The sequence below is a fragment of the Podarcis filfolensis genome (assembly GCF_964270895.1).
Source record: "Podarcis filfolensis genome assembly, chromosome: 14".
Lineage (NCBI taxonomy): Eukaryota > Metazoa > Chordata > Lepidosauria > Squamata > Lacertidae > Podarcis > Podarcis filfolensis.
The window spans coordinates 39,905,620-39,933,138 of NC_139616.1; the positions used below are offsets into that span (position 1 = coordinate 39,905,620).

The 27,519-nt window shown below is 42.5% G+C and overlaps 1 protein-coding gene across 5 annotated transcripts in view; it reads left to right on the plus strand.

Moving 5' to 3' along the window:
• The window catches only part of VWA3A (von Willebrand factor A domain containing 3A), a 46,528-nt gene extending 19,486 nt beyond the window's left edge, over positions 1–27,042 (plus strand). For 4 of the 5 annotated variants that reach the window (XM_083584915.1, XM_083584916.1, XM_083584912.1 and 1 more), the window contains 23 exons: positions 59–184; positions 2,671–2,809; positions 4,018–4,121; positions 4,410–4,490; positions 5,291–5,385; positions 6,049–6,168; positions 6,410–6,484; positions 7,444–7,588; positions 8,494–8,686; positions 9,929–9,999; positions 11,314–11,472; positions 11,894–11,984; positions 13,246–13,359; positions 14,720–14,817; positions 15,201–15,353; positions 16,454–16,562; positions 18,453–18,597; positions 20,480–20,624; positions 21,005–21,156; positions 21,820–21,946; positions 24,060–24,157; positions 24,589–24,652; positions 25,906–27,042. In XM_083584915.1, coding sequence (XP_083441041.1) covers positions 59–184; positions 2,671–2,809; positions 4,018–4,121; positions 4,410–4,490; positions 5,291–5,385; positions 6,049–6,168; positions 6,410–6,484; positions 7,444–7,588; positions 8,494–8,686; positions 9,929–9,999; positions 11,314–11,472; positions 11,894–11,984; positions 13,246–13,359; positions 14,720–14,817; positions 15,201–15,353; positions 16,454–16,562; positions 18,453–18,597; positions 20,480–20,624; positions 21,005–21,156; positions 21,820–21,946; positions 24,060–24,157; positions 24,589–24,637 — 2,589 coding nt within the window. In that variant the 3' untranslated portion in view covers positions 24,638–24,652; positions 25,906–27,042. The remainder of the gene's footprint in view (positions 1–58; positions 185–2,670; positions 2,810–4,017; positions 4,122–4,409; positions 4,491–5,290; positions 5,386–6,048; positions 6,169–6,409; positions 6,485–7,443; positions 7,589–8,493; positions 8,687–9,928; positions 10,000–11,313; positions 11,473–11,893; positions 11,985–13,245; positions 13,360–14,719; positions 14,818–15,200; positions 15,354–16,453; positions 16,563–18,452; positions 18,598–20,479; positions 20,625–21,004; positions 21,157–21,819; positions 21,947–24,059; positions 24,158–24,588; positions 24,653–25,905) is intronic. The other variant, XM_083584914.1, reaches the window with a different exon arrangement.
• Positions 27,043–27,519: the final 477 nt, after the last annotated feature.

Sequence of the window (27,519 nt, forward strand, 5' to 3'; positions counted from 1 at the left end):
TACCCGCAAGCAATGAAGAATAAATCTGATTGGCTTTTTAATTCTGTTGCGTGATCAGAATTGTGACAGCACTGATATTCAACTGATCCTTCTTGAACGCCAAAAGGCCAAGGAGTTGCTCAATATCATAAGTGAAATCTACCAGGGGAGGATGGGTGACACACTTTTTAACGTAATGAAACAAGTAAGTACCTGATCTCATTTAATTGGCTGTTTTATTTTAAAAGACCAGTAGATCTAAAAAAGCTGCTGGGCATCTAATTAGTGTTCAGCCACAGAAAAACGTATTGTAGCGATACCATTATGTAAATAGTTCTGGTGAGTCCTGAGTCAAATTAGAGCTCTTTACTCTTTTTATTTTATTATCTTAAAAACAGCAGTCATATCTCTCGCTTCAGCCAAAAAAGTTTCATGAATGGCGGCTTACGATTGTCAGTGATAAGACAGTCTCTGTCCTCAGCCTCACAATATAACCTTTCTTTTACCTATATTTTTTAAGCCTTTTTAAAAAGTTCTTTTGTTTCAAAGTTTTGTGGAAGGTGTCAGCTTGGGATTTTGAGAGGCCGAGGCGAGGTTGTTGGTGCCTTTTAAAAATATTCCACACAGTTGAGAACAAGTGGTCTGCACTTTTTTTTACATATAAAAAAGGAAAGCCTTGATGTGTTTGCTGTATGTATTGTGGCTTAATCTTTTTTTTAACAATGAGAGATGCTGGGGTGCAACTTTGGAAATTATGCCAGTGCCTAAGAACATAAGAACCCTGCAGTATCAGACCAAAGGCATGTCTAGGTCAGCATCCATCGGCTTACAGAAGCCAGCCTGTCACCCCCAGAACACCTAAACACAATAGCCCTTTTCTGCTGTTGTGGCCCAGCGACTTGCAATAACCAAAAGGCATATTGCCCCTGAATATGGATATTTTAATCAATGCTACATATTTTTAATGAGTGTGGTTCTTTATTGGGACTATATTTCTGCAATATCTGGAAAGCACTGTGTTGTCTACCCTTGATCTTAGGGAGTGGACAATAGAAAAACAATGTAGGAAAGAATGGCTGCTTCTTGAGAACACAGACATTTTGGATTTAGAAGGTTTCAATAACGTTTTTGGGTGGCATGCATATCTGTGGTATGACAAGGTTAAAGCACACACAGAACATTTAAAAACCATATTGTCAGAAGAGCATTGTTTAATGTCTGGACAAGATATAAAGATTTATTTGAAAATAAAACCCCAAGGTGGCTATCACCGATGGAAGCGAAGGCTCAGAAAAAGCTTAATGTGGAGGCCAAATGGCCAAAATATTGGGAGATTTTGGAACAGGAGGGTGACAAACTGAAATTGCAGAGTTTTGAGAAACTAAAAGATAAAGTGCGAGATTGGCTTCATTATTATCAAATAAGGCAGGTCTACAACTTGGACAAAAAAACTGGTTTCCAGGTGGAAAAATCAAAATTGGAAACAGAACTGTTAGATCCCAAAACTAAGATATTATCAAGAATGTATAACTTGCTGTTGAGATGGAACACTCAGGATGAAACGGTTAAATCTGCTATGATAAAATGGGCACAAGATGTTGGACATAACATAATGTTTGCTGACTGGCAACAGTTGTGGACCACAGGTATGAAATTCACAGCATGTAATGCCTTAAGAGAGAATATTATGAAAATGATATACAGGTGGTACATGACACCAGTCAAGCTTGCAAAAATATATCATTTGCCCGATAATAAGTGTTGGAAATGTAAAGAAAATGAAGGTACATTCTTTCACCTTTGGTGGACGTGCCCAAGGATTAAGGCTTTCTGGGAGATGATTTATAATGAAATGAAAAAGGTATTTAAATATACCTTCTTGAAGAAACCAGGGGCCTTTCTCCTGGGCATGGTCGGCCAATTGGTGCCAAAGAAGGACAGAACTTTCTTTATGTATGCAACAACAGCAGCAAGAATTCTCATCGCAAAGTATTGGAAGACACAAGATCTACCCACCTTGGAAGAATGGCAGATGAAAGGGATAGATTATATGGAACTGGCGGAAATGACTGGCAGAATCCGAGACCAGGGAGAAGAGTTGGTGGAAGAAGATTGGAAGAAGTTTAAAGACTATTTGCAGAAACATTGTAAAATTAATGAATGCTAAAATGATGCTGGATTGAAATGAAGTGGCTTTAGCAACAAGGTTAAAAAGAATATGTAAAAATGGACTGATAATTAGATGAAAATATAAAGTTATAATATGTTAAGACATAGAATTAAGATAAAAACAAAGAGGGAAAGGATTTGCTGAATTAACAATGTGAATTGGAATACAAGAAAGGGAGGTGTGAGGAGGTCAGGAAACAAGTAACTGAAATATAAGATATGAAAAGATTGATCGGTTTTTAATTGTTTTTTGTTTTTTATTTTTTCATGTATTTTGTATTTTTCTTTGTCTTTTTATTGTTTTTATTTTTCTTTTCTTATTCTGTAACTATCTTTTGTCTGTAAAATTTCAATAAATATCTTTAAAAAAAAAGAAAAAAAGAAAAAAGAAAAACAATGTAGGAAAGAGATAAGTAGATTGGAATACCTTTTTAAATGTTCCATTAATATGTTCCCAGGCTTTTGGGTGTTTGGAGGAGACGAAATGGAAATGTAGATGAGATTTTAAATATCTTTATTTAGGGTTCCATGGAGTGTTTGAAGATTCCCTCTGAGACCTCCCTGCCAAAGCCGCCAAAACATGAGTGTCCTCTTGCAGTACAAATCCCAAGCTTTTTGGCCCAAACCTCGGCTGAATGGTTAAAAACGAATGGACTAAAAGGTAAAGTAGACCGGAAGGGCAAGGGTTGGGTGTGGGAAACCCTCTTCAATCTGAGAATCGTATTCCCTTCTGGGCAACGTTCTGAGGTCCATTTGCCACTGGTGGGAGGAGCCAAAGGCAAACATGGATGGCACAACAACAACAACAAATCTTTATTACAGTCATAGACCAGCATTTAAAAATCTAAAAAACTCTTTAGAAAGCTAAAAGGTATTAAAACACAAGGTGAATGTAAAAGTCTATAGGAATTTAAAAGAAGCTAAAAGAATCCAAAAGAAAGGCCAGGAACATTGGGCTGGTGTGGAGGAGCACAAAAGGTTGATATATAAAGGCTTTAACTATCATTTACCGAGCACTCTGATATGTTCATTAAAGCCGATTTGTGGCACAGGTCATCCTACGAATCTCGAGTGCTGCTGTGTAGCAACACTATACATTGCATCAGGATCAGTATCCAAGAGCAGCAGGGAGATGTAAAATTGTCCTGGGTACTTATGAAGTAATGGGGAAATCAGGCTAGTATGAATGTCTCTGTAATACAGGCACTGGAGAAGGACATGCTCTACCATTTCTATTTGTCCCAAGTCACAGGGGCATTGTCTCTCCGGGTAGTCAATCTTCCTGTATTGGCCTTCAATAATGACCGAGGGAAGGGCATGACATTGAGCCAGGGTAAAAGCCCTTCAGTGTTTAGGGACTTCGATTTTAGTTAGATATGCCATAGATAAGGCAAGGTACCTGGTGGATCTAATTGGCACTCTATGTCTACTACACATTGTTTAATGAATGCTTTAGCCTGATCGTACCCCATGTTAAGTAGAAGACCTGGAGAGAAGCCCAGGGATGAGATTTTAGTTGCCACTGCCTGTTTCCACGTGGATTAATTAGTGGGGCAAGGTACAGTACAGTAGACTAGTTTCCGTATACAGTAGACTACAGTAGTTTCCGTATACACTCACCTGCCCCTTTCCATCCAAGCAAGAAAGAGGCACGACCAGAGTTCAGTGACACATCCCAGCCAGGCAAAAATACTCAAGCTGTGAAGGCCTCTGAGGGCTGTGGGAAGTTCCAAGTGGCAAATAGAGAGGCATTTGGCCTCAGGACCAGAGGTTACCCATCCCTGGCCAAAAGGTTCTATGTGAAATGAAGCCTGCTTGATCCATCTGAACAGGCCTTTCATTTACGTTTTGGTTCCTTGTTTGTTACAGCCAGGAAATTAAGCCTTTATCAAGTTTTGGCACCCAATGCTTTCTCCCCTGTAGAAGAATTTGTGCCTGTCCTTCGGAAAATGGTATCGTCCACATTACACGAGGTAAGTAAAGAGGAGTTTTAGATTAGAATCTGGAGGCCATGTGGTCCAGCACCCCCTACCCCACATGGCCAACAACCCAGAGATGAAGGGCGTTGTAGTCCAACAACAGCTGTAGAGGGTCACAGGTTAGCCACCCATGCTCTGTTGGCTGTTGCCATCCGTCAGGTACCATCCTTTGCCCACCCTGAAGCAAACTGTCACCAGATTGATGATTTGGTTGTCAGACTTGTTACTAGAACATATGATTAATTTTATCTCTCTCTGCCTCTCTCTCTCTCCTTGTTTCAGAAAGCAATGACCCAGTTTGAATGGCATGATGGGACGATTAAAAATATTCACGTTGATCCACCCATACTGTATGACTATCAGGTGACTGAAGGACCTATACATAAATCCCCACGGCCAGAGTTAATGGCATTCCAGTTTAATCTAAGCCAACTGCTCTTTTTGTGTGCAGTTTTGACTAAGATGCGCATGTCATCTAATCTCCCCACAAACAAATCAGAATGAAGGCTTGACAAACAGTTGTTGTCATCTAATCTCTCTGTGAAGTTTGTGCACAGGTTAAAGATGAATGTAGGGAGCTACCTTATATTGCATTGGCCTATCTAGCTCAGTACTCTCCTCACTAGTATAGAGTAAGACTCAACATCAGATGACATGCCTTGCATGCAGAAGGTCCAGGATCCACTCCCTAACATCTCCAGGCAGGACTGGGAATGTCTCCTTTGTGAAACCATGGAGAGCTGCTGCCAATCAATGGAGGCAATACTGAGCAAGATCGACCAATGGCCTGGCTTGGTATAAGACAGCTTCCTATGTTCCTGTGAACTCTCAGTAAGCAGATTGTCAGGAAGTGACCACAGAATCAGAAGACACACCAAGACGGCTATAGGAAGAGGCATCCAAAGAAAAGGAAAGCAGTTATTATCAAGGCATCATGCTTGGAGTGAAGTCTTATCTTAATTACATTTTGGTTTTGGGAGTTTTTAATTTATTTGAGGCAGTTAAGAATGGAGGGGGGAAAAGGTGTATGTTGCCCATGAACTGTGGTGAGAAATATAGTGGAAGCCAAGAACGTACTCAAAGAATGGAACAGTTGCTGAAGCAGTTGTCTGAAATGTGCAAGTAACCGTTCTCATCAACTATGTTTTGAATTGCATCTACAGAAACGGCTTGGCAGACTGGTGAGGATGTATGAGAGACGGGTAGACTGGCTCTCCACAGCTAGTAGAAGAATTTGGGGAACTGTTTGTGAGAAGAGGTATCAGTGTTTTGCTTATCCGCATCCAGTTTTGTAAAATGATGCCCTAATTTGCCCCGTGTGTGTGTGTGTGTGTGTGTGTGTGAGAGAGAGAGAGAGAGAGAGAGAGAGAGAGAGAGAGAGAGATGTATTCTGAACATTTCCACGCCACCCTACACATGACAGTGTACAAGAAAGAATGAAAAACAGATATTATTTATAAATTTATTGCCTGCCCTTCACTCTAATGTCCCAGTATAGCCAATAGAATGGCACCAGGGCTTATGGGAACTGTAGTCCAACAGCATCTAGAGGGTCACAGGTTCCCAATCCCTATCTTGAAATATGGATGCTTCCATGCATTTGGTGAGTATGCATGTTCAGGATCTGCGTTTTTAAAAGCTCTGTCTCCTTAGCTGCTTTTTTTTTAAAAAGGCAACTGGAAGCAGGGCACAAATTGCCTAAAATGGTTAGGGATCAGAAAAGTTAGTCTTAATTAAGGGTCTCCCTACCTTGAGCACAATTCCACTCCCATCTTCAAGAAATTGCACTATTGAGCTATGACCCCCCCCCACCAAAAGCCTTTGACGCCAGTATAGTTTCCCTTCAAAATTTCTAGACAATAAAAATGGGGAAACGTTGATCTAAAAGTTGTGTCTCTGATGCTGGTGGTCTCTCATACAGGATTGTCATTCTTATTGATGTCTCCAAAACAAATGCCATGTACATCATTCATATCCAACATTCCCTGCGACTTTTACTCGAGGAGCAGATGTCAAGCAAGGATTTCTTCAATATCATAGCGTAAGTAACTGCCATGCAATGGTTGCAACCATTTCTTGGGGGTAGGTCTGTCCATGAGCATTTGGCAATCCCATACATGCCTACTCAGAAGTAAGTCTCACTGAGTGCAATGCAACTTACTCCCAGGTCGATAGGTGTAGAATTGCCACTGTTTTTGGAACCTGAACTGCTCAAGCATCTTCTGTTGCAGGCTGATATGCTGTGAAGCAGCGTTTAGTTATTTGCTCTGTGTTTCTTGCAGTTTTGGAAATGATGTTAAGGCCTGGCAGGCAGAAATGGTTCCTTCACACCTAGACAACCTACAAAGGGCCTGGAGGTAAGTAAAACTCCTTTTAAGGGAAGCCTCACTGGCAAAACCCCTAGGTTAGTGATCTCTGTTCAATCCAATTTTCACATGCATTTCAGATTACCTAGTTGTGGACCAATGGGAGTCATGAATGAGCTGAGCTCTTTATTTTTACACAGCTGGTATAAAACTAGAGAAGGGACTCATTTAAGGGAGATGTGCTTATCCCAGAAATAGAATCAGTTTGCACATCTCTCCCATACAAGTCTGCCCTTGCCACCACTCAAAAACAGGAAGTGGGATTTACTCCATCTTCCTATTTCCCTGCTTTCAGGCTATACCTGAAGCTGTTTATAGGATAGGATTTGGGAACTTGTGGCCTCCCACAACTTGTGGTCTCCCACAAGTGTAGCTTCAGCTCCCATCATCCCTGACCATGCATCATTCTGGCTGGTGCTGATGGGATCTGCAGTTTAACAACATCTGGAGGGCCACAGGTTTCCCATGCCTAGGTATGTTGAAGAATTCTGATGCAAATGGGGGCAGAAATTGCCAATGTACGCTTATTTCTACCATGTCAGGGAGGGAAACCAACGCAGCAAATACGATTGGTATTTCCTTCTGTGGTTTGTATTCTGCAAACGATACATAATCAATGACTTTTCCCACCATTTGCATTGTGTTTCCTTTGCGTTGAAATGAACGGTGTGGAATTGCATAATAATTACATAATTAATTATGTCAATATCTGTGACATATAGCATCATTTCCCTCAGAAGCCGAACTGCAGCTGAATGGAAACAGCAGTGTGACAAATGTGGGCTGGAGCAGAAATCAATGTTTTCTTTTATCCCTACCTGAGTTTGCCCTAGGATTGTTAGCATGAGCCAGCATGGCAGTCATAAACTGTTTGGAAGCCATAGTTAGTGTTTTGATGATACTTGGGCATTTAAAAATAAAATTAAAAAATTGTTCAACACCTCTTCTAGCTGGGTACTGACCCTTCAGTGTGAAGGCACTAGAAATCTTATGACTGCGCTTAGAAGAGCTGTGGAGATAGACTTTAAAGATAAAGACAAGCATAAATCTCAAAGCATTTACCTGCTTACGACTGGAGTCCCCGACCAAGAGAAGGTGGGTAAAATCCCCAAACCAGCCTACCATCTGCCCAGAGTTGCTTGTTAGATTGTCAGAACTATTGCATGCTAGCTTTGCACATGCATTTGACACCTGTATGTATTCAAACATGTGTTCTCTCCTGCATGCATTCTAAGCATAGGAGCCAACTCCAGGCGGCTGTGGGTGCTTGGGCACCCACAATGCTGTGGGTGAGATGGCCCCCTTGACTCTAAGGTGGTTCTGTCTCACAGGGCTTGTGCTGTGTGCTCTATGTTAAGTTTGGCCCAGGGGCCAGTTGCAACCTCCAGGCTTCTGTATGCAGACTATGCAATTCTTCTCAGGCCACGCCCCTCACTGCCCCTTCTCTGTGCATTCCTTCAATACTTTTTTGCCTGGCGGGAATGCGTCTTTGAGTGGTGCAATGCCTCCTACTTGCCAGGATAGAGAGATGCGTGCGTCAACCACTGTATACCCTTGACCGAAGAACGGTACACTCCTTCTATCTGGGATGGTCGTCCTCTTCCACCGAACGCACAGCTTCGGGAGGGACGCACATGGAGCGGTGAGGGAGGAAGAGGACACCCGCCTAGCCAGCCGAATCAACCCTGGCGATCAATGGGGTGACAGATGTCGCAGCCAGATCGCCCTCACATCCGCGTCAACCACTGGCTATTGCCTGGCTGGAAGGTTGGCTACTGTACAGAGTCATTCTGGCTCCTCTGCCCACCTTGCCTCTCACGGCAATCAGCCTCCAGAAAGCCGCAGATGAGGAAATGCAGCCCCCAGTTTGGAAAAGGATTCCCACCTTGCCTTACAGACTGTGATGACTGCGAGCGCTATACAAATGCTAAAATTGTTGAGTTAGTGTCATCAAACAATACTCCCAAGTGGTTCTGATGGCTTATATTCTTGCCTTCCAGCATGCCATCTGTTCTTACCTGGCTGAGGTCAGTGGCGGCTGTGACTTGAAGCTGCATGTCTGTCTGTTCAGCGTCGACGGTTTCTCCCTTGATGATATCCCACCGCGCTATGCAAGTCTGAATGAAACGGCTGCAATTTGTAAAGAAATCGCCCAGACTGCCAATGGTCGGTTTCATTGGTTTGGAGAAACAGGTATATGATGTTCAGATGTTTTGTTTGTTTGTGACATGCATTTTTAGGATTGCAATTTGTTTTTAATGCTGTGTTTTAAATGGCATGTATCCCCAGCCCAAGGAGCCCTGGGACGCACAGTGTATTTCTCAGGGTCTCCAGTGTCTGGGATGCTAAAGGCTGACTACCTTCACTAAGATCAATGGAGGAAACCTTGCTGATAAAGCTGCAACCTGCAGCAGTACAGATGGTGTAGTTTTATTCAGAAGATAGTGACTGTTGGGTGTTTCCAGCCCAGCATTTAGTAAAAACTTGTTTACTTGGGCTTTCCTGAAATGATAGCCCTGTACCTTCTGCCCAGTTATCTGTAACACTGATATTCAATGTATATTGTAAACTGCTGTGAGATTACTTTTAATGTAAGTGATATAGAAATATTATCAGATACAATGGTACCTCGGGTTACATACGCTTCAGGTTACAGACTCCGCTAACCCAGAAATAGTACCTCAGATTAAGAACTTTGCTTCAGGATGAGAACAGAAATTGTGCTCTGGCGGCGCAGCAGCTAAAGTGGTGCTTCAGGTTAAGAACAGTTTCAGCTTAAGAATGGACCTCCAGAACGAATTAAGTACTTAACCCGAGGTACTACAATTAAATTGTTGTGACCCACCTTGAGACCTTAGGGTGAAGGGCAGGTTGTTGCAGTTCTTTACTTGCTCACAAACTGTACATGTGGTTTTGAACTTGAACTGGGAATCTTCTGCAACCCTATTGAGACCTCCTTTTACTTTTAGAAAACCTTTTCCTTTACTTGCTCACGCTCCCATCCTTATTCAGCTCCAGTTACAAAAGCTGAGTCTGCTGAAGAGGCAAGAGACCCTCTTGGCGGTCTCTTAGTGCAGACCCAGGTCACTGAGACTGAGCTTCCACAGCCGTCTCCTGCCATGAACCACCATACACTTAACTTTCTTCAGTAAAGTTTTATTTTGGGTTATTTTATTTGATGTTTTAATGTAGGTTGTAAGCCACTTTGAGATTATTTTTTCTTAAAAATGTAAGATGGTATAGAAATGAAACGAACAACAACAACAACTCAACCCTACAATGTTTCAACAGAAATGGGTCTGGGACTATCAATGATCAATATGCTTCTCCATGTTGCAGTTGCTTACTGATCTATTAAAAAAAATTAAACGCTAGGGAGTTTAAGGACATGCCTTCTGCTGGCCTTTTTGCTCTTCTTTTCTCTCCTCCTGTTAGGCATCTATGAAAGTGATGATATCAGCATTATCCTATCTGAAATGGAAAAAGCTGTCAACTATTCTCACAAGGTATACGTTCAAATACTCTTCTTCTGAAATGGGTGCTGTGTTTGTTAGGTTGAACGGGATGCATTTGTTCAGTCATGTACAGGATCTGCTTCACATTTAAGAACTTAAGAAGACCTATTCTGGACCACACCAAACCCTAGTTGGTCCAGCATCCTGTTACCCACATTGACCAACCAGACATCTATGGGAAGCACAACATGAATGCAATAGACCTCTCCCACTTGTGTTCCCTCAACTGGGACTTGGGGGCCTACTGCCTCCTATATTGAAGGTAGTACATAGTTGTCATGATGAGTAGCCATTAATATCTTCCATTAATTTGGCCATATCCTCACCAGATGCTTATACCACTTTAATAGTCATGGCTTCCCCCTCCCAGAGAACCCTGGGAGTTGTGGTTTCTTAAAGATACTGTGAGTTGTTAGAAGACCTCTATTCTCCTCACAGAGATACACTTCCCAGAATGGTTTAGCAATCTTCCCAGGGAACTGTAACATTTGGGTGGTGGGTGGTAATGGGGGTGGGGTCTTCTAACAATGCTCATAACCCTTAGTAAACTGCATTCCCAAGATCCTTTTGGGGGAAGGCATGACTATTAAATTGGGATAAGAGTGCTTTAAATGTATGGTGTGGATGTGGCCTCTGTTTCATCCCCTTGTAAATCTATCCACATTGGTGGCCATCAGTTTGGTGAAAGCCTGAGTAGGCTGGTGTTCCATTGTTAAACCCATAAAACGTGAAATGGAAAGGTGAATTTCCAAATTTGCAATGACATAGGAACTGCATCCTCTTAGGTTCATGGACAATGATGATATGGATGACTTGGGAATGACAACATCCTTCTGTGTTGATGATAATTGACGGCTTGGGAACAACATCTAATGTTGATGGTGACAGTGATGATGATTTTTTAAATTCCTAGCTTACGTTCCATTGTCAGGTTTGGCCCTACAAGACAGCTAACAACCAGATTGAAACAAGAACAAACTATGTTCAATGTTCCAATACAAATGCAAAGAGACAGTGATCAAAATAATAATAAAACATAGGCCATATCAGAAGAGAGAACAAGAAATATTTTTTATTGATGCATGAGGCACATCAGAAGAGGATGTGTATGTGTGGTTCTCTGTTGTATTTCTCCAAGTGTTGTGGAATGGGACCCCCCCCCCATTTTGCCCATCTGAAGGCAATACATTAGCTATTTCCTTTTGAGTTCAGTCCTGATAGAAACTGATAAGGCTTCCCTCCCCCCCCCACTGCATTTGCTTTCCAGGGAAAGTCTAAACCTTTCCTATCCCTTCTGTTTTTCAGTGTGCCTTACTAGTGGGATCCTTAAAGCAGCGTTCAGGAATTCATTTGGCTAATCAGTTGATGCCTGAAGGAGACCTAACAATGCTAGAAACACAGAAGAAGAGTAGACCACAGAGGCTACCATTTCCGAAGCCAACTGCCCTCACTCTTGCCAGAATGGTATGACACTGTTTGGTATTTTAAGATGAAAACTGCCTTCATCAGTGCCACAAACCATGTCCCTAGGAGTTGGCTTCTATGATTCTACAATACAAGGACGAAAGCTGAAAATGCCGGGGGGGGGGGGGGCAGCGGCGTTGCTGCTCTGTGATAGGGTTGAGTGCAGATCATACAGGTCTATACAGGGCCAAGTAAACAAGAAGACCTTGAACATGACCTGGTAGCTGGCTGGCAACCAGAGCAGTTGTCTCAGCACAGGTGTGACCTGTGTGTCCAGGCGCTCCACTCAGCAATCTGGTTGCATAATTGTTGTCATTGTGGTATCCCAAAAGCGGTTTTGAAAATAAGAACCACGTAGCATGCTGGTAGGCAGGGGCAAAGTGGCAGAAGGTTTTCTCAGATGTTGACTGTGCCTTTTTAGAACTTCAGAGACCAGCTCGATGGGGCCAGAAATGGCACGATGAAAGCTCTCCTATGGCGTCCACCAAGTGCCAAAGCGGAAATTCCTTCAGGTGTGTGTAAATTAAGCCCATGGATTTGAATTGCTATTGCTTGCATGATTACAAATAGATATATTTGTTGTTTCAAGCTTTGTTTACTACCAGCTTGATGAAATAGCAAAGCCTGCTGACTCAGGCTGGATGAAGTGTGTGAGGCGTCTGGAGAAGAATTGGCTCTTGATAATGTATGGTTTGCATCCAGTTTCTAGTCCAACTCAAGAGTGGTACCATTCAAGTTAATGGGCGTGACTAACTTAGGTTCATTATTTTCAACAGATCTACTCTGAGTAGGACTGAGTTGGGTAAACCCAAGATGTAGGCATGCCCAACTTAGGCCCAGGATGCTTTAAGGACCATCTCACTCAGTGGCCCAACAGAGCCTGTGGTGATCTGGGGCTGATTCCACTCAACTCAGCTGAAGCCAGGATCCCCTCCCCAATGATCCTGGATCCAGTGCATAAGCCCTAGTAACCAGCTCAAGTAGGGGAAGAAGGCAGGTGGAAACCAGTGTCATGGGCCCTACTGCTCCAGGTGGAATGAAAGCTAAAAAATTGTTTCAAGGCTTGCTGTGTTTAGGAAAACTGTTTCATAATTGAAACAGTAGGTGGTCCTACTGTCATTAACAGTTAAAGAAAACATTTGACTGCATATTTCTTTGACTGATGTTCGTGAGTCAAGGGTCTCACAAAGGGCTGAAAAGGCAAGTTATAACTGTGGCTAAGAGAAGAGTTCAGGGCAACAGTGTTCCTCATATTAATAGCATATTTATCTCACACTGTCCACAAGTTCCGCAGTACAAGTTTTCTGCAGTATTCCTTTGTGGATCCATCTGAGCCTTACCTATTTCCCCTTTTCATCTTTGTTTTTAAAAAGGGAATCTTTATATTTAAAGTCAGTGCTTTTTTTTCTTAAAAAAATGTTTAGGGGTACTCTCATTTTCCTACTCATATTGAAATACTGCCCCTCAATGAGGCCAAACTTAGATTCACAAAATATTTAGGGGTATGCATACTCCTGCGTCCCCCCAGGAAAAAAGCACTGCTTAAAGCAGCCAAATCAAGGCAGTGTCTGAACTTTGGGAGCTGGGCTTCAGTGCCAAATCATGACCTTCTCCATAGTTTGCTAACACTGTAGCTTGGGGGACCCCCTCTTCACAGCCCCATGATTTAAACCCTGCCAGAGATGATGATGATGATAAATTAATATTCTGATAAGCATTGCATTCTTAGGTTAAATAGAATAATAATTATTATTATTTGCCCTTGTGTTGCAGTACCTTCAAAGGAAATTTATCTGACAAGCAGAAAAAAGAAACACAACTTCAAGTCAAAGAAGCGTCCAGAGGTTTCTCTCTTGTTATTTTATGCTGACAAAGGGAAAAAAGTAGGTGGGTGTCCCCAGGGTGTGCAGTCCTTTTCTTACTAAACCAGCAGAGTTTTAAAACTTTGATAATGAGGAGTTTCACTGCAGATTTTCTCCTTTTCTCTGACTTGTTCCAATAGTGACCGAGTGTGTTAGAGGAGGCATTTCAGGTGTCGGAGGAGTGAGAAGAGGGGTTAGTTGCAGCGGTTCTCAACCTGTGGGTTCCCAGATGTTGTTGGACTACAACTCCCATCACCCCTGAGCTCTGACCTTGCTAGCTAGGGATGATGGGAGTTGTAGTCCAACAACATTTGGAGATCCACAGGTTGAGAACCGCTGGGTTAGTGTTTTAGAAGCATTTGTTGGGTTATATCTTCACCACCACACGAGATCCTGTTTACAGTCTACATGTACGTTGCTTTTTGATGCCACTTAAAGTGCTATGACTTTAATTCAAATGATTTATCACTGGAAATTCTTTGGCTGAGCCCTATTTGCAAGTGGTGGAATGGCAGCAGAGGGGAGAATTTCAGCTGTTATCCAGGGAGGGAGGTGGACAAAACTGTGGGAGGGGGGAGAGGTGGCAAACAGCTCTTCCTGGTGACTGTTGTCACCCCTAAAAGTAATCTGAAATAACGTTACAAGATAACTAAAAGGGAATTTTGGTGGTGGTGGTGGTGATTCTCAGATGACTTGAAGGAGAGGCAGCTGCCAGTCCCATCAAGATGGGCTCTCCTTGTTCTACTCCCGTGAAACTAGGGGTGGAGCTTATCAGGGATTTCAACATCCAGTTTTGAGTCTGCAGCTTTTCACCTAAGAATGCTTGACTCACCTCTAGCAAATCCTCTAGTAGAGCCAAATTGGGATGGTGGAAGACATCATCTTCCATTCCATCGTGTATTTGTCACATGCAGCACTGTTTCCATTCCCCTGCAGTTTGTCTTCCGCCAAAACCTAGATTATTTCTCTTGCTGTCTGATATGGCGAAATTAAGCCATTTATGCAATTAATTTTGTAAATTACACAAGTCATTACGTTATTCCACCCCATTCATTTCATATGCAATCAATGACATATTGTTTGCGGACTGAAAGCAACAGCAAACGCCAATTGTGTTAGTTGCATTGATTTCTGTTCCAGACATGGGACATGGGGGAAGGTTGTTGCCTTCAGGCTTAAGCGCTTTCAAGAAGCATCCAGCTGGCCATTTGGGGAAGTGGGACACTGGATGGATCCTTGGTGTGATATGGTAGAGCTCTTATATTAGGTAGGAAGTAGATAATGCAAGTTATATATGCCTCCACCAGCATATGGCATGCCATATTTTTTAGGCATGAAGCATATTTTTGCCCAGAGTGGAATACTGCAGCTTCTTTTTTTCCTAGGTGCAGTTTATAAAAAATATTCAAAGACGAAAAATGTGAAGAAGCAGATTCATGTTCCTGTTTTGCCATTTGAAGAAGAGATATGCTCCAGTAAAGCGGTATGATTCATAATTTCCAAAGAGATAGCTCTGTCGGGCCTTAAAACGCCACTAGATTCCTTATTGATTTTACCACTTTGATATGAATTGCTGTAGAAGCATTGAGTGTTCTTCATTTTATTCATTCACTCATTTTATATCCTGCCCTTCTCCCCAAAGAAGCCTAGGGCAGCAGTATGTCTTTGACTGTTATACATCCCAAACATATCATCTTTAGTTTGATACATTTGTGTTTTATTGGTTGGCGTTATGGTTGTTTGTATGTTTCAATTTATATCTGTAAGCTGCATCTGCCTTGTGGAGGGGGGAAGGGGGTAATAACTTTCTGAATAAATAAGATGGTTGAGCATAGCTATTATTTTGTCCTCCTTTCTCTCAAAAAGTGGCTAAACAGATTCAGTATAAAGAGATTGAAGTTAGACTTGCCCAGCCTTGTTTTTGGACCTGAGTGTGTGCATCAGAAGGAAATGGTGGCATCTTTGCACAAGCAAGTCTCAGCAAAATACTGTGACATCTTCCCAAGCGTAGAGATTCACGTAAGTCCTATGGCTTTTCCTCCCATTGTAGTACAAAAAATGTCTTATTTCTGCCAGTTACCTAGACTTCTGCTTTGACGACAACATCTTCCAATGTGGTTTCCTGTGTTCCAGTCAAATTTACGCTGGCCTTTTTGAAATCATAGAATAAGCTGCTGTTGTATATAAAAACGACGTTTTCATGAAATACTTGAGCCGCCTTCTTTCTGGCTCCAAAGATGTGGCTGGATTTTTCAAGAAACAGGAGACCCCATTGTGACCCTGGCAAAGCTACTGAAAGGAAATGGGAGTAAGAACTTGGATGTCAGACCCTGCAAAATGTCCAAAATTTTCCAGGGACATCCCTGATTTAGAGAAGCTGTCCCAGTTTCTGATTTGATCCCATAATGTCCCGCTTTTCCTTAAGACGTCCCTATTTTCATTGGAGAAATGTTGGAGGGTATGGGATGTAGAAGGAGCCAATACGCAAGATTTGGGACCTATTTCTCTTGGCCATGGGACCAAACAAAAGTGTTCTTTATCCCTATGCATTTAAAAGAAGAGTTATTAATTAATATTCCTGTGTATAGCTTGGCTCTCAAATGAATTATTTTCAAGATGGCACAGTGAACAATTGAAAATAGATTTTTCACCCAGTCTGTTAATTAAGAACATGGTCAGGCCTATGACCCTCAACTCCCACCACCAGCCACCCTCCCTCAAGTTTGCCTGCACCCTTTCCCCAAATGCACCCAGGTAATTATTTAACGTGATCACCCAAGTCTAGGAACTTCTACCCTGTCTAACCTATAAATATCTGACATGACCTTAATTTAACATTACAGTGGAACCTCAGGTTACGTACTGTCCTCTTTATGACCCCTTTGGGTAATGATCTCCGCTAACCCGGAAGTAGGTAGTGAACTTTGCCCCGGGATGCGAGCGGAAGTCACGCACTGGCAGCGCAGCAGCAGGAGGAGGCCCCATTAGCTAAAGTGGTGCTTCAGGTTAAGAACAATTTCAGGTTAAGAACGGACCTCCGGAATGAATTAAGTTCATAAACGGAGATACCACTGTACAGCTGCACATCTGTAGTGACAAAATGCAAACTGTGTTTTTAGGGTATTGTCAAACATCTACAGATTCAGCCCAAGGACCTGGAAGTGTACATTGAACAGATGGAGAGAGTGTTGCGGTGCTATGTTCGAAGAGTCCAGTGGCTTCTGTCAGGTGTGTACCACCTCTAAGAATGAGAAGTCGCAGTGTTGATAATATCTGTTTATTGCCCTAGGATACAAAGCTAATTCACGCAGCCTTGGGAGGGAATTTTCCTTTCACTAGATAATGGATTGAGGCTGAGAGAGAATTAAGTGGTCCAAGGTAATCCAAGGTGTTTGTGATTAAGCAAGATTTTGAACTCAGTGTTGTCCTGCTCAAAGCCAGAGCTCTACTCAGTGTACTAAACTTTATCTCCGTCTCACCCACAAATTGCCTTCTACAGTCGCCCCAGTAATTCTTCATGTATAAAGAAGATAATAGATATTTTGACAAAATTGGATGGGTATATATTACCTCCCCAGCCAACCTTGAGTCACTCCAGGAGGCAGCACTGCCTCTCAGGCTGGATCTACATTGATCTTCTAAACGTTATAAAATATAATGTTCTATAATGTTTAATGGCAGTTTCCCTTTGCCGGGGGCTCGCTGCTCTGTAGCGCCCTCTGGTGTCACATTTTAATAGCACATTTTTAATGTTATAAACGACGAGTGTAGATCCGCCCTCAGTTTTCTTCTCTGTAATCTCAGGGTTGTCTGTTGTAGAATTCAGCAGGGAGGAGGATGGGAACAAAACTAGAATTAGTTGCCTCTGCCTGTCATTGACTGTGGCTTCTCCGACTGTTGATCTCCTTGACCCACTAGTCCTAAAGGACACATCTCTGCTCTAAACCTAACAGAGATAAGGCTTTGTTTTGTGTGTGGTGGCAGCAGCAGCAGCTGCTCTTGCAGCCAGACCCCTAGAGCTGACTCTTCCAGTATGAAGTGGCCAGCCAAAGGATTCATGGAAAAAGCACACTTAACATTCCAGGGGTGTTCATAGGAAGCAGAGTTTGACCAAAAGGCAAGACCAACATTGCCCCTTTCTGAAGACATTGCATGAGAACAGCTAACATTCTGCCATTGCAATAGTTTTGAGACAGAAATTACAAAGGAGAGGTGATCATTATTTGCAAGTTGGCTTCCAACGTTTGAATAGCCCATAGCTCACATGAAGTTTATGTTGGGATTTCAGTTCCCACCAGCTGCGAACAGCAGCTACATTGTTGACATCATGTGATGTCTCTGAGTGTGAGACAGGAAGTCTCTGCCAGTTCTCATTGTAACCGGAGTGTTACTTTCGCTTCTGAGTCGAAGCTTGAGTTGAGTCGGAGACTCTTGTGTTCTGCTGCTCAGGAGAGCAGTCATGCTTGTACAGTCTTAATAAAGTAGTGAGTAGACTACAGACCGTCTCTTTCTTCTGTGATGGAATGCCAGAAGAAGGCAAGTGTGCTCCTCTCAGAAGGGAGGGGTCGCTTATCACCGGTCTCTCTGGACTGAGGGAGGATTCCAGCCAGAGAGTGACCACCGGAGAGAAGCCCCGGTGTCTTGGGAAGCTGGCACCCTTCCCGGGGGCGTATTTTCCAACAGTTTATTATTAATTAATATTATCGCTGTCATTTTTTTAAAAAAAAACTGTGGTGAGAAATGAAGACCTAAAGATGGTAACCAGTGCAAGGCCACTTGAGTTTAATTACTAAGCTGAGAGACAAGCTAGATGTGGTGGTGACTAGGGATGGGATTCACTGTCCTGCGGCTGTTCAGTTCCACCCAGCCCCACATAATCTGTGCGCAAACACACTAAGTCGAGTTTTGTGTTTTGTAAAATGCATGTCAGCTCAGTCCATAATGGCCTTCAATTCCCCTGACTGTGTTACAAAAACTGCGGGTGTTGCGGAGTGAAAGGAACCTTGCAAATCGGGACAGAAGCAGTGGCATTATAACCACGAAAACAAATGCAATAACGCGCCCCCCATCTGAATGTGCAGCCTACCTGCTCATTTTATTTCTTTTTAAAAAAAATAGGTAGTCGTCGATTGTTTGGTGTCGTTTTGGAAGCGAATGTTTGCATCCTGATTGATACGTCTGGTTCCATGGACCGTTCTTTGCAGGAGGTCACAAAAGAGCTCACCTCTCTTATCTGGGAACAGCTGAGGAAGAATAATGTGAAGTAAGGAAGGTGCAGAGGTGACCTTAAGATGAGGGAGAAACGCAAGTCAGTTCAGATAGAATGGCGAACTTATCGAATTTGCACTTTCCGAAACAATTTGGAAACTGAAACACAGCCATGCTTATAAATTCACACGTATCCAAATTTTGCAATGCAGTTCTCCATCCATTGTTTACCAAAAATACATATATTAGGGGGAAACCTGCACAAAAATGAATATATTTGTGAAAATAGCATGCATTATAGGAGGAGAAATTGCTTTCAAAAATATGTGCATAAATCAAGACTATATACAAAAAATGTATAAAATGTGAAATTTGCACTAAAATGCTGAAGAATTTTCATGAGGATTTTTTTGATTTTTAGTTTTTTTTAAGAATCCGCAAATTGCTGCGGAAATGTGGAGAACTGAATTTAAGATTAGAAAAAATGTGTCATTGAGAGGACCCTGCTTTGGGGTATCAACTTGATTTCCCACCAAAGTAGCCCCCTTATGGATATTCAAATGCTCTCATATAGCTTTCCTCAAGTGTTTCTTCTCAGAAAGGATAAAATATTGATTTAATTACATGTAGTGACTGGCTTGTGTTTTGGTCCTTCTAAGATGTATCTGAAGAAAGCTCATACCAATAACAAACTTAGTTGGTCTCTAAAGTGCTACTGGGAGGAATTTTTTTTATTTTGTTTTGATACAACCATGCCTGTTTCCACCAGCTACTGCATGATGGCATGTTTCAATTTCAGTAACTCAGTTAGGAGGGATTGTTCTCTCCAATTCTCCACCCAGAACGTGTGGGAGATTCCCATAGGAGATTATAATTTAATGGCATAAATAATCCTTTTTTTCTTTTCGGTTTTTAATCAGTGCAGGCATCTTGCGCAATATCCTTTTAACACTCTTGTGCAAGCCTTAGTGAGGTAAGCATCATTGCGTAAATCAGACCCCCCACCCTGCAGGACCAACGCCAGTGATTACATAGGACAAGTAGCTTAGGTCAAATCAGGCCATGACTTTATTGATTACATATGAAAAGGTTTGGCAAGGCATTGGAAAACCATTTGAGCATTAGGCAGCCTACTGAGGTTTACTGTTTGGGGTCAACCCAAGGCAAAGAGGACCTAATGACACACATCAAATAGGTACCCCTTGCAGGGTTGCCATCTTGAGGAGTGCTATGGCCCTAGCCCCCACCTGGGCTTCTGGACAGAAGCAGCTTCTCCTGGATGCCTTTAGTGAGATACACCTGCAGGCTACAACCTCCCCTCCACCAAAGATTTACCCAATGCCTTAGCCACCAAAGTTGTAACAATTGCTATGAGGTAGGTGAAAGCAAAGGACAGAGCCAATATGTCCCTTGGGCAAATTCCTACCGGGCCTTGAATACAGCAACCAACATTTAACCATAGCAAGGTGCAGCACCACACAATAGCCACCACACAAAGGGCAGAGGAAGATCCTGCGACAAACTGGATGAAGAAGTAGACTAGGCCCCTGGTGCTTCTCCTGTGTTGGATGAAAAGGAGAGAGAGAGAGAGAGAGAGAGAGAGAGAGAGAGAGAGAGAGAGAGAGCTGGGTGTCATCAGCCATGTTTAATGATAACCTCCGTCTTTATGTCCAGACCAAACCCAGTGGTTTTGTTTCTAGCAGAAAATTAACTACAGCCTTAGGAACGCCTGCCTGGGCATTAGGCAACCAGCTTAGATAATACAAAGAGGCACATTTCATGGCAAAAAGCTTGTGGGTGGAGCTAAAAGTTTTCTTTTGCCCAACAGATTTTGCATGCCGGTTGAATGTTGAAAGCTGGGCTTTTCTCAGCTCTGTAGTTGATATGGCAGCCTTAGCTGGCTTAATGTTTTGACAGACACACCTCTTTCTCATCAGGTTCAGTCTCATCAGCTTTGCCGAAGATGTTGACGTTTGGCAGGAGTGCCTTGTGGAGGCCACAAACGAAACATGCCATGACGCTGTGCAGTGGCTGTCAACATTTCACGCTCATGGGAATACATCCATTCTCAAGGCTTTACGGGTTTGTTAAGCAGGGCAGAGCGTTCTGTGTGCACCAGGGTCCCTGTGGCAGAGAGCGGGTGTCTCCCTACTGAAGACCTCTAGCTGGCATGCAGCTATTACTGTGGCTCCATCTCTGTTCTGCTGGAAGTTTCTGCCTCCTAGAAAATTCCAAATGAGGGTCCACCATTTTGTTTGTGACTTGTTGAGCTTGGAGGAAGGGCAGGGACTAAGCCACTCGAAGAGTCAGGTTTAGCATTGTTCAAACAAAGCTGCGGAGCATAGACAGCTAGAAAGAGCCAATTATTCCCCATGATTGCCTGTGGGGTGAACTATATTTCACCATAGTGTGCTTCTGCATAGCCTGATTATTATATAGGTTATGCCATTCTGCTCTTTCAGAGAGCTTTCAGCCTTCCGGACGTTGAGGCTTTGTACGTTCTGACTGATGGAAAACCAGACACCAGCTGCAGTTTGGTCCTGAAAGAAATTGAAATGCTTTTGAAGAAACGAGCAATTATAATCCACACTATTTCGTTTAATTGCTCAGACAGGTATGTTTTGCTTTGCTGGGGGAAAAGTTGGCTTTCTAATCTTTTTTTTTTGGTTGACATGAGGGAAAACATGGATGAAACTGGCAATTGAACAGAGTGTTCTCCATTTCCACGAGGTCTTCCACTTAAAACTTCATGATCCGTAAGGTTAGGACTGGAGCTGCACTGGTTTCGAAAATTTCCTCAAACTGCATTATCCATGCACAAGAGGGAGGGATCAGCAGGCTTTGGGACAATTCAAGGTTCACAGAACTAGCAAAAAGAGAGAGGCATACCTTTATGGGGAAAAACTCAGGCAGTCTGAACATGCTCAAAATGCTCGCTAACAGTGAGAGATGGGTGAATAGAAAATCAGAGCTGTCCAATATTATTTTAATAAAGTGCATTCATTTAAATGTTTAACAACTTGTTTTAATAAACAAAAACCAAGAACGAACCTCACTCTTAACAGTCCCAGGGACTTGGTTTGATCTGAAACCAGAAGTTACAAGCAAATGTGAATTATTTCTCTGGACTGATGCAGGACTGCAGGGCTGATGCAACATAGCAGTGATGTCACCCACATTGAAATGACATTCTTAGAAGAGATGTGATGATAACACCCAAACCTATTTGAAAGATAGTACAAAGAACTCTCCCCACCCCCATCCTTGTCTTCCACAGAGCAGCTAATGACTTTCTTAAGAAACTGGCCTTCCAGACGGGTGGGCGCTACCATCGGTGCTACGGGGATGTGGACGGACAGATGGCAGCACACCGGCTACTATCGGAAGGCTTTAAGGACGAAGATGTATGTTGAGTTGATGTAGCATCTCATGCTGTACCTTATTTTTCACTGGATCCCGGCACATGGGATCCTGTGTAGTACCATGAAAGTCGGTCTGGTCCTTTGAGCAGCTAAGGCAACCATGGGAATCTTGATATGTACCCCCATCAATCAACAAATAACAGGTTTTTCCCTCCCTGTTATTCCAAAACGAAAATCTCCGGAGAGTGCCTTTCGGGTCATAGCTCATTCTGCTTTTTTGAGTAGTTTCACATGGCGAGTCATTTGTGGAAGGAGAGGCTTCCCTTCTGGCTTTGCCAACCACAAACAAATTGACATGGGAATCTGATCGGTTTCTTTGGGGCTTCCTCCACCCTCACTGATGTCCTCTTCAGGCTCCAGGGAGGGTCTCCTTGTGAGCGACGAAGACTCACCAGCTTTCCCCCTCCATTTCTGAGTCTGAATGATTTATTTCCTGGCACCGCACGTGTACACAGTTGTGTGCGATTTGCTAACACTTAAGTGGGGAGACGCCTGTATGTGTGGTTTGCCTCTGCCACAAGTAATCCATTCCAGTGGAGTCACTTAAAAAACCTAACCTTTATAGACTTCTGTAAATGACTCCAAGTCACTCCAAGTCATTTATAGTCAACTCCTTTTAAAAATATTTTTAATCACAGGTTCTCGTCTCTCTAATGCCAATCCCTATTTTATTGATGTGTTCAAGTGCTGTAAACTTAGCCATTTCAGACTGATCCCATATTTTCTTAATCAACTCTGTTTTACTAGTGGTTTTAAAAATACCCTTCCATAATATAGCAAATACGTTTCTTGCATTTGTAATTACATATAAAACTGCCTTGTGTTTATCCAGGCTGTGATGGCCTTAGGGGTTGCTTGTGCGTAAGTTACTGCTGCTCTGGGCTAGGTTGTCTGGTTAAACTGTTTCTGTCTGGACAGCCATCCACTCCGTGGCTGTTCAGTCGCTAGCAGAATCCGTCAGTGGGCGTTTCTTGAACCTCTTCCAGCAAAGAAGTTCTTTGACGCCAAGTCGCCGCCTACTTTCCCTGCGCGGAAGTCTTCTGCGCAGGGTGGGTGTGGGCAGCGGAGGACCTGTGCTCTCCTCGCTGGTCTCCTGCGAAGAGTCCTGGAGCCTCCTCTCTGCTTCCCCCATCGGCCCCCCTCTATCCCTGGAGTTACGCTGATTTTCTTCCCCAGCCGGAGACCTGCCTCTCTCCCTGCTTGGCCCCTCTCCAGCATCGCTGTGGAGCCTCGCCTCCTCCTCTAGTTCCGATGGCAGTTCCCTGACACAGGCTAATAACCATTTTTACTGCATCCAGTAAATTTTACAATGGTTTGGGTTTAAGGTTTAACTGGAAAAGTGTCCTTAATCAACTTTATCATCAGACTTCAAAAACATTTTGCTTTCTGATTTTTCCATCACCATACATGAGCAAAGTCTCTCCTTTCCTCCTGACAAATTCAGCATTACCTTCTCCTATATTATATATTTTATGAATTCTCTACGATGCCATATGCCCCCTTAAAACAGTTTTCCCTGGTTGCAATAGAAAAAACAAGATAAATAAAGATCATAAACATTCCCATACCTCTTCAGGAGCAGTCATTTCTCTATCTCTATTCCACTTAAGCTTTTTATTTATTCCGCCTATCAGGAATCGGATCCTATCCTGAACCCTGCTTTGGCAAATGGGGATGCAGGCTGTGTCAGGGGGCGGAGTCAGGGGGCGGAGCCAACAGAGTGGGCTAGGCTTCGCTTGGATCCACCCTTTGCCCATTTAAGCAGCCTGCACCTGGGGCACTACCTGTTTGTATGCTTCCTGTACACATAGATGAACCAAATTAAGAGGGCAAGGCAAGCACAGGGCATATCTGCAGATAGACAGACATATCAATTCTCAAATTTTCTGGTTCGTAGTTGTACCTATGAAAAGTGAAATGAGATTAGAGCTAGTCAGATCTGTCTAGTTTGGTTTCTCACTTCCTGATTTTTCTGTTCTACAGTTCTCTACATTTCTACATCATGTTGTAAAAACTTTTTATTTTCTTTACCGATAAATTTCCATCCATCCAAAGACCTGAATTCTTTTTTCTTTTTTCTTTTTTCTTTTTTCAGGATCCAGCTTTCCCCTTGTTTGAAGGAGATGATTTAAAGAAACTTGTTGATGAAATCGCAAAAGCTAGGAGCTATTTAACACAGGCCAAGTTCTTTAAGTGAGTGGCTACCTGTTGGCTTTCGGTAATGGCAAATTTTCCTAAAACATGACTCTTTGTTACAATGGCCACTAATTCCCTGCTGATCAAGGAATTCATGCACTGCATGGATAAAGTGGATAGATAAAAGATTTTCTCCCTCTTTCATAATGCTGGAACATGTGGGTATTCAATGAAGCTGAATATTGGGAGATTTAGGACAGACAAAAGAATGTACTTCTTCATAGTTAATGTACTTCTTTCATAGTTAAACTATGGAACCTGGGCTCCCTGTTTTTAGTTTAATACTTCCTATTCTAATTTTGTAAAATGTATTCATACTTGTGTGCTTTTTTATGTGCACCATTCTTTTCAGCTTTTCATATTTTGATACTTATATCAAATATAAATCTACTTAGTTGAAATAAATTGTCTCCTATTTCTTTTATTAGATCGCTATTAGAAAAAAAGAACGTAAACCAGAAGGACCGCTGCCCATGAAACAGTTGCCTTCAGGTATAATACTTTTTAAAAAATCCTCTGAAATCATAGAATTGTAGAGTTGGAAGGGACCACGTGGGTCATGTACTCCAACGCCTTGCTATGCAAGAATCTTTTGCTCACTGTGGGGCTTGACCCTGAGATTAAGAGTCTCATGCTCTACCAACTGGTAAAATGTCTACTGTATATGGGCTTTCCAAATGACATTGCTAAGTACACTCAGGCTTTGGATTAGCAACAATGGAGACCTTACTACAGGTCTTCTCAAGGGGTGTGCTGAGGGTGCTCAGGCACCCGCTAAAGTTTCAAGAAAGTGGATATCAAGGAACGCAGAGAGACAGAGATGCAGGCAGAATAAAAGGGCTGGAATTGAGGTGCAGCTTCTGACTGGATCTGTCTCGGGGGGTGATTGGCTCCAGCAATTGCAGTAAGGGAGAAAAAAGGATTCCTTCTCCCTCCTCCACAGATAGATGCCTTTTTCCGCATCTATCTCTTGTCTCATTGCTCCGTCTCTGTCCAAGCTCCACTTTCCATCTTTTGTGGAAAGAAATCTGTGAGAGTGAGGGGCTGCTTTTGCAGCTTGCAAGCAAGGAGGAAGAAGAGCCACCCTGCCCTCTGCCCTCCAAACCTGCTTGACATGATGATGATGATGATGATAATAATAATAATAATAATAATATTTGTACCCCACCCATCTCTCTGGGCAGCTTCCAACAAAGATTAAAAATACATTAAAGTGTCACACATTAAAAACTTCGCAGGAAAAAATCTTCTGTTTTGACTTCTTGACAACTCTTGTTGTGGTTATTTTGTTAGCATTTTGCCTACTTACCTCGCCCCTATCCTTATTTGTTTGTCTAATCATTTGCGCTCCTTCCTTCACTGAAACAAATGAATCAAGGGGCTGTCCACACCTATGGGCCATACCATTAGACAGAGTAAGATGGCTGCCTGGTGTTTTTCTTAAAAAGCAGGTTTTCTAACTGCACAAATTCCCTATCAGACACCCAACACTAAGAAAATCAAAGGCCAAATTAACTCAAAGGATTCTTTGCTCCTCACTTAGGTCCTGTATCAGGGGGCCATTTCCCCATAGGAGTAATTAGTTCTTCTGGGCTTAAGGAGCTGGGTATGTAACCATGAATAAAGGCAAAACCTCACTTAGATTTTAGTTGCTTTCTGCACTAGGGTCTTAGGCAGAAGGTTTGCTCCCATCACCTGACCAGTTTTTATTAAGGGATGTTGACTTGTCATCATTGTTTTAACAGGACACGGAGACAGCAAAGGAGGACTTAATGGAACTTTATCAGCTCCATATCTGGGATGGCAAATGTGTCTTCATGAATCCACACATCCTTCAATGAAAATGAGTGCACCTTTCAGGCAGCTGGGTTTTCATTCTGATTTGTTTGCTTTTCCTCAAACATTTGTGCCATCCAAAACTGGGGGTGGGGCAGTCTGAGTGACTCCAAAATCCAGCAGACACGTGCCTGATTGATCCCCCAGTCTGATCTAGTAAAATACAATGAGACACTTGAGTATGATCAGACAGCATCCGAATGAGAGTTGCACTGTGTTCCCCAATTGCTTGTTTCATCAGCAGCTTGCCCAGAGGTCTGTAAAGAATTGAGTGCATTGCAAAAGCTTTGGGCTGATCTCAGGAGCCTTTCAAGGAAATGCAATTCAAACGCTTGCTGCAAACCAGCACCGTCTCTCATAAAGAAGGACGGAACATTGTAGCCTGGGTGCCATATCAAATGGAGATGCTAGCTGTCCTCCTCCTAGGCTCTTAGCCAAAGAGCAAACTGGAATCACAGAACCCATGATTGCTGACACAGATGCATCATGTGGTTTTAAAACAGAGGTGAACTTTCAGTCATGTGAAATTGGCACTAGAAATGGGAACAAGGCAATGTGACATATGGTGATGGGAACCAGCTGTACTGTTTGCTAACTGCCATGTGAAAAATTTCTTCATATGGGGCGTCCCCCTCTCCCCTTCTTTCTCCCTTTATTCCTCTCTTCCAAAGATTGGGAAGGTTTTGCCATTCATCTTTTTAAAAGAACACTACCTCTAGTCCTTGATAAGATGAACCCAGCTAGTTTGTGATTTTGATTAAGTGCTCTGCATTAATAGAAGCCCACATTCTGTCAATATCTTGTAAAGCTGTGGATGGGATCCAATGCTGGCCGGCATAGTCCCATTAAAATCAATTCAGTTATATAAGTCCACTGATTTGTCTAGGGCTTTTCTGAGTGTGACTTGGTTGGATATCATCTCCTGTTTCTGGTTGAACATATATTTTACCCACATTAGCGTTTTGCAAAGGAGAGGAACAAAGTCTCCATAGTGTCATGAACAAACTGGAGTCTCCAAACTCAATAAACCATTGTATTTTTCTGACTGTTGAATGTCTCTGTTGGTCATCCAATTAGGGAAAGGGTGGTGGTTAAAAGGGTGGTGTGTATTAATTTGCATAATGGTGGTAATAATAATAATAATAATAATAATAATAATAATAATAATAATAATAAATTATTATCTACTCTATATTTTGGGGGAACAGTTTGTCTATTTGTTCTCTATGCGTTTCAACACTTCTTAAGAGATCGTTGTCAAATTTGGCACAAGCATTCCTGAGGTGGGAGTGGCAAGTTTTGTCAACGTTGGGATGCTGGCTGCCATTTTGAAGCAAGCTGGCGGTTTGAACCGTGACATTGTCATGGCTTCACCTGATACTTGGCGCGACAGATGCAAACTATGCCAATGTAAAACTTTTGTTTAGATAGCATATTTATTTATCTGCCTATATACATAAAAATGTAAGGTTGTCATCATGCTAACTCCAGTGTGAAAACAACGTCAGGTGGGTGAGTGAGCA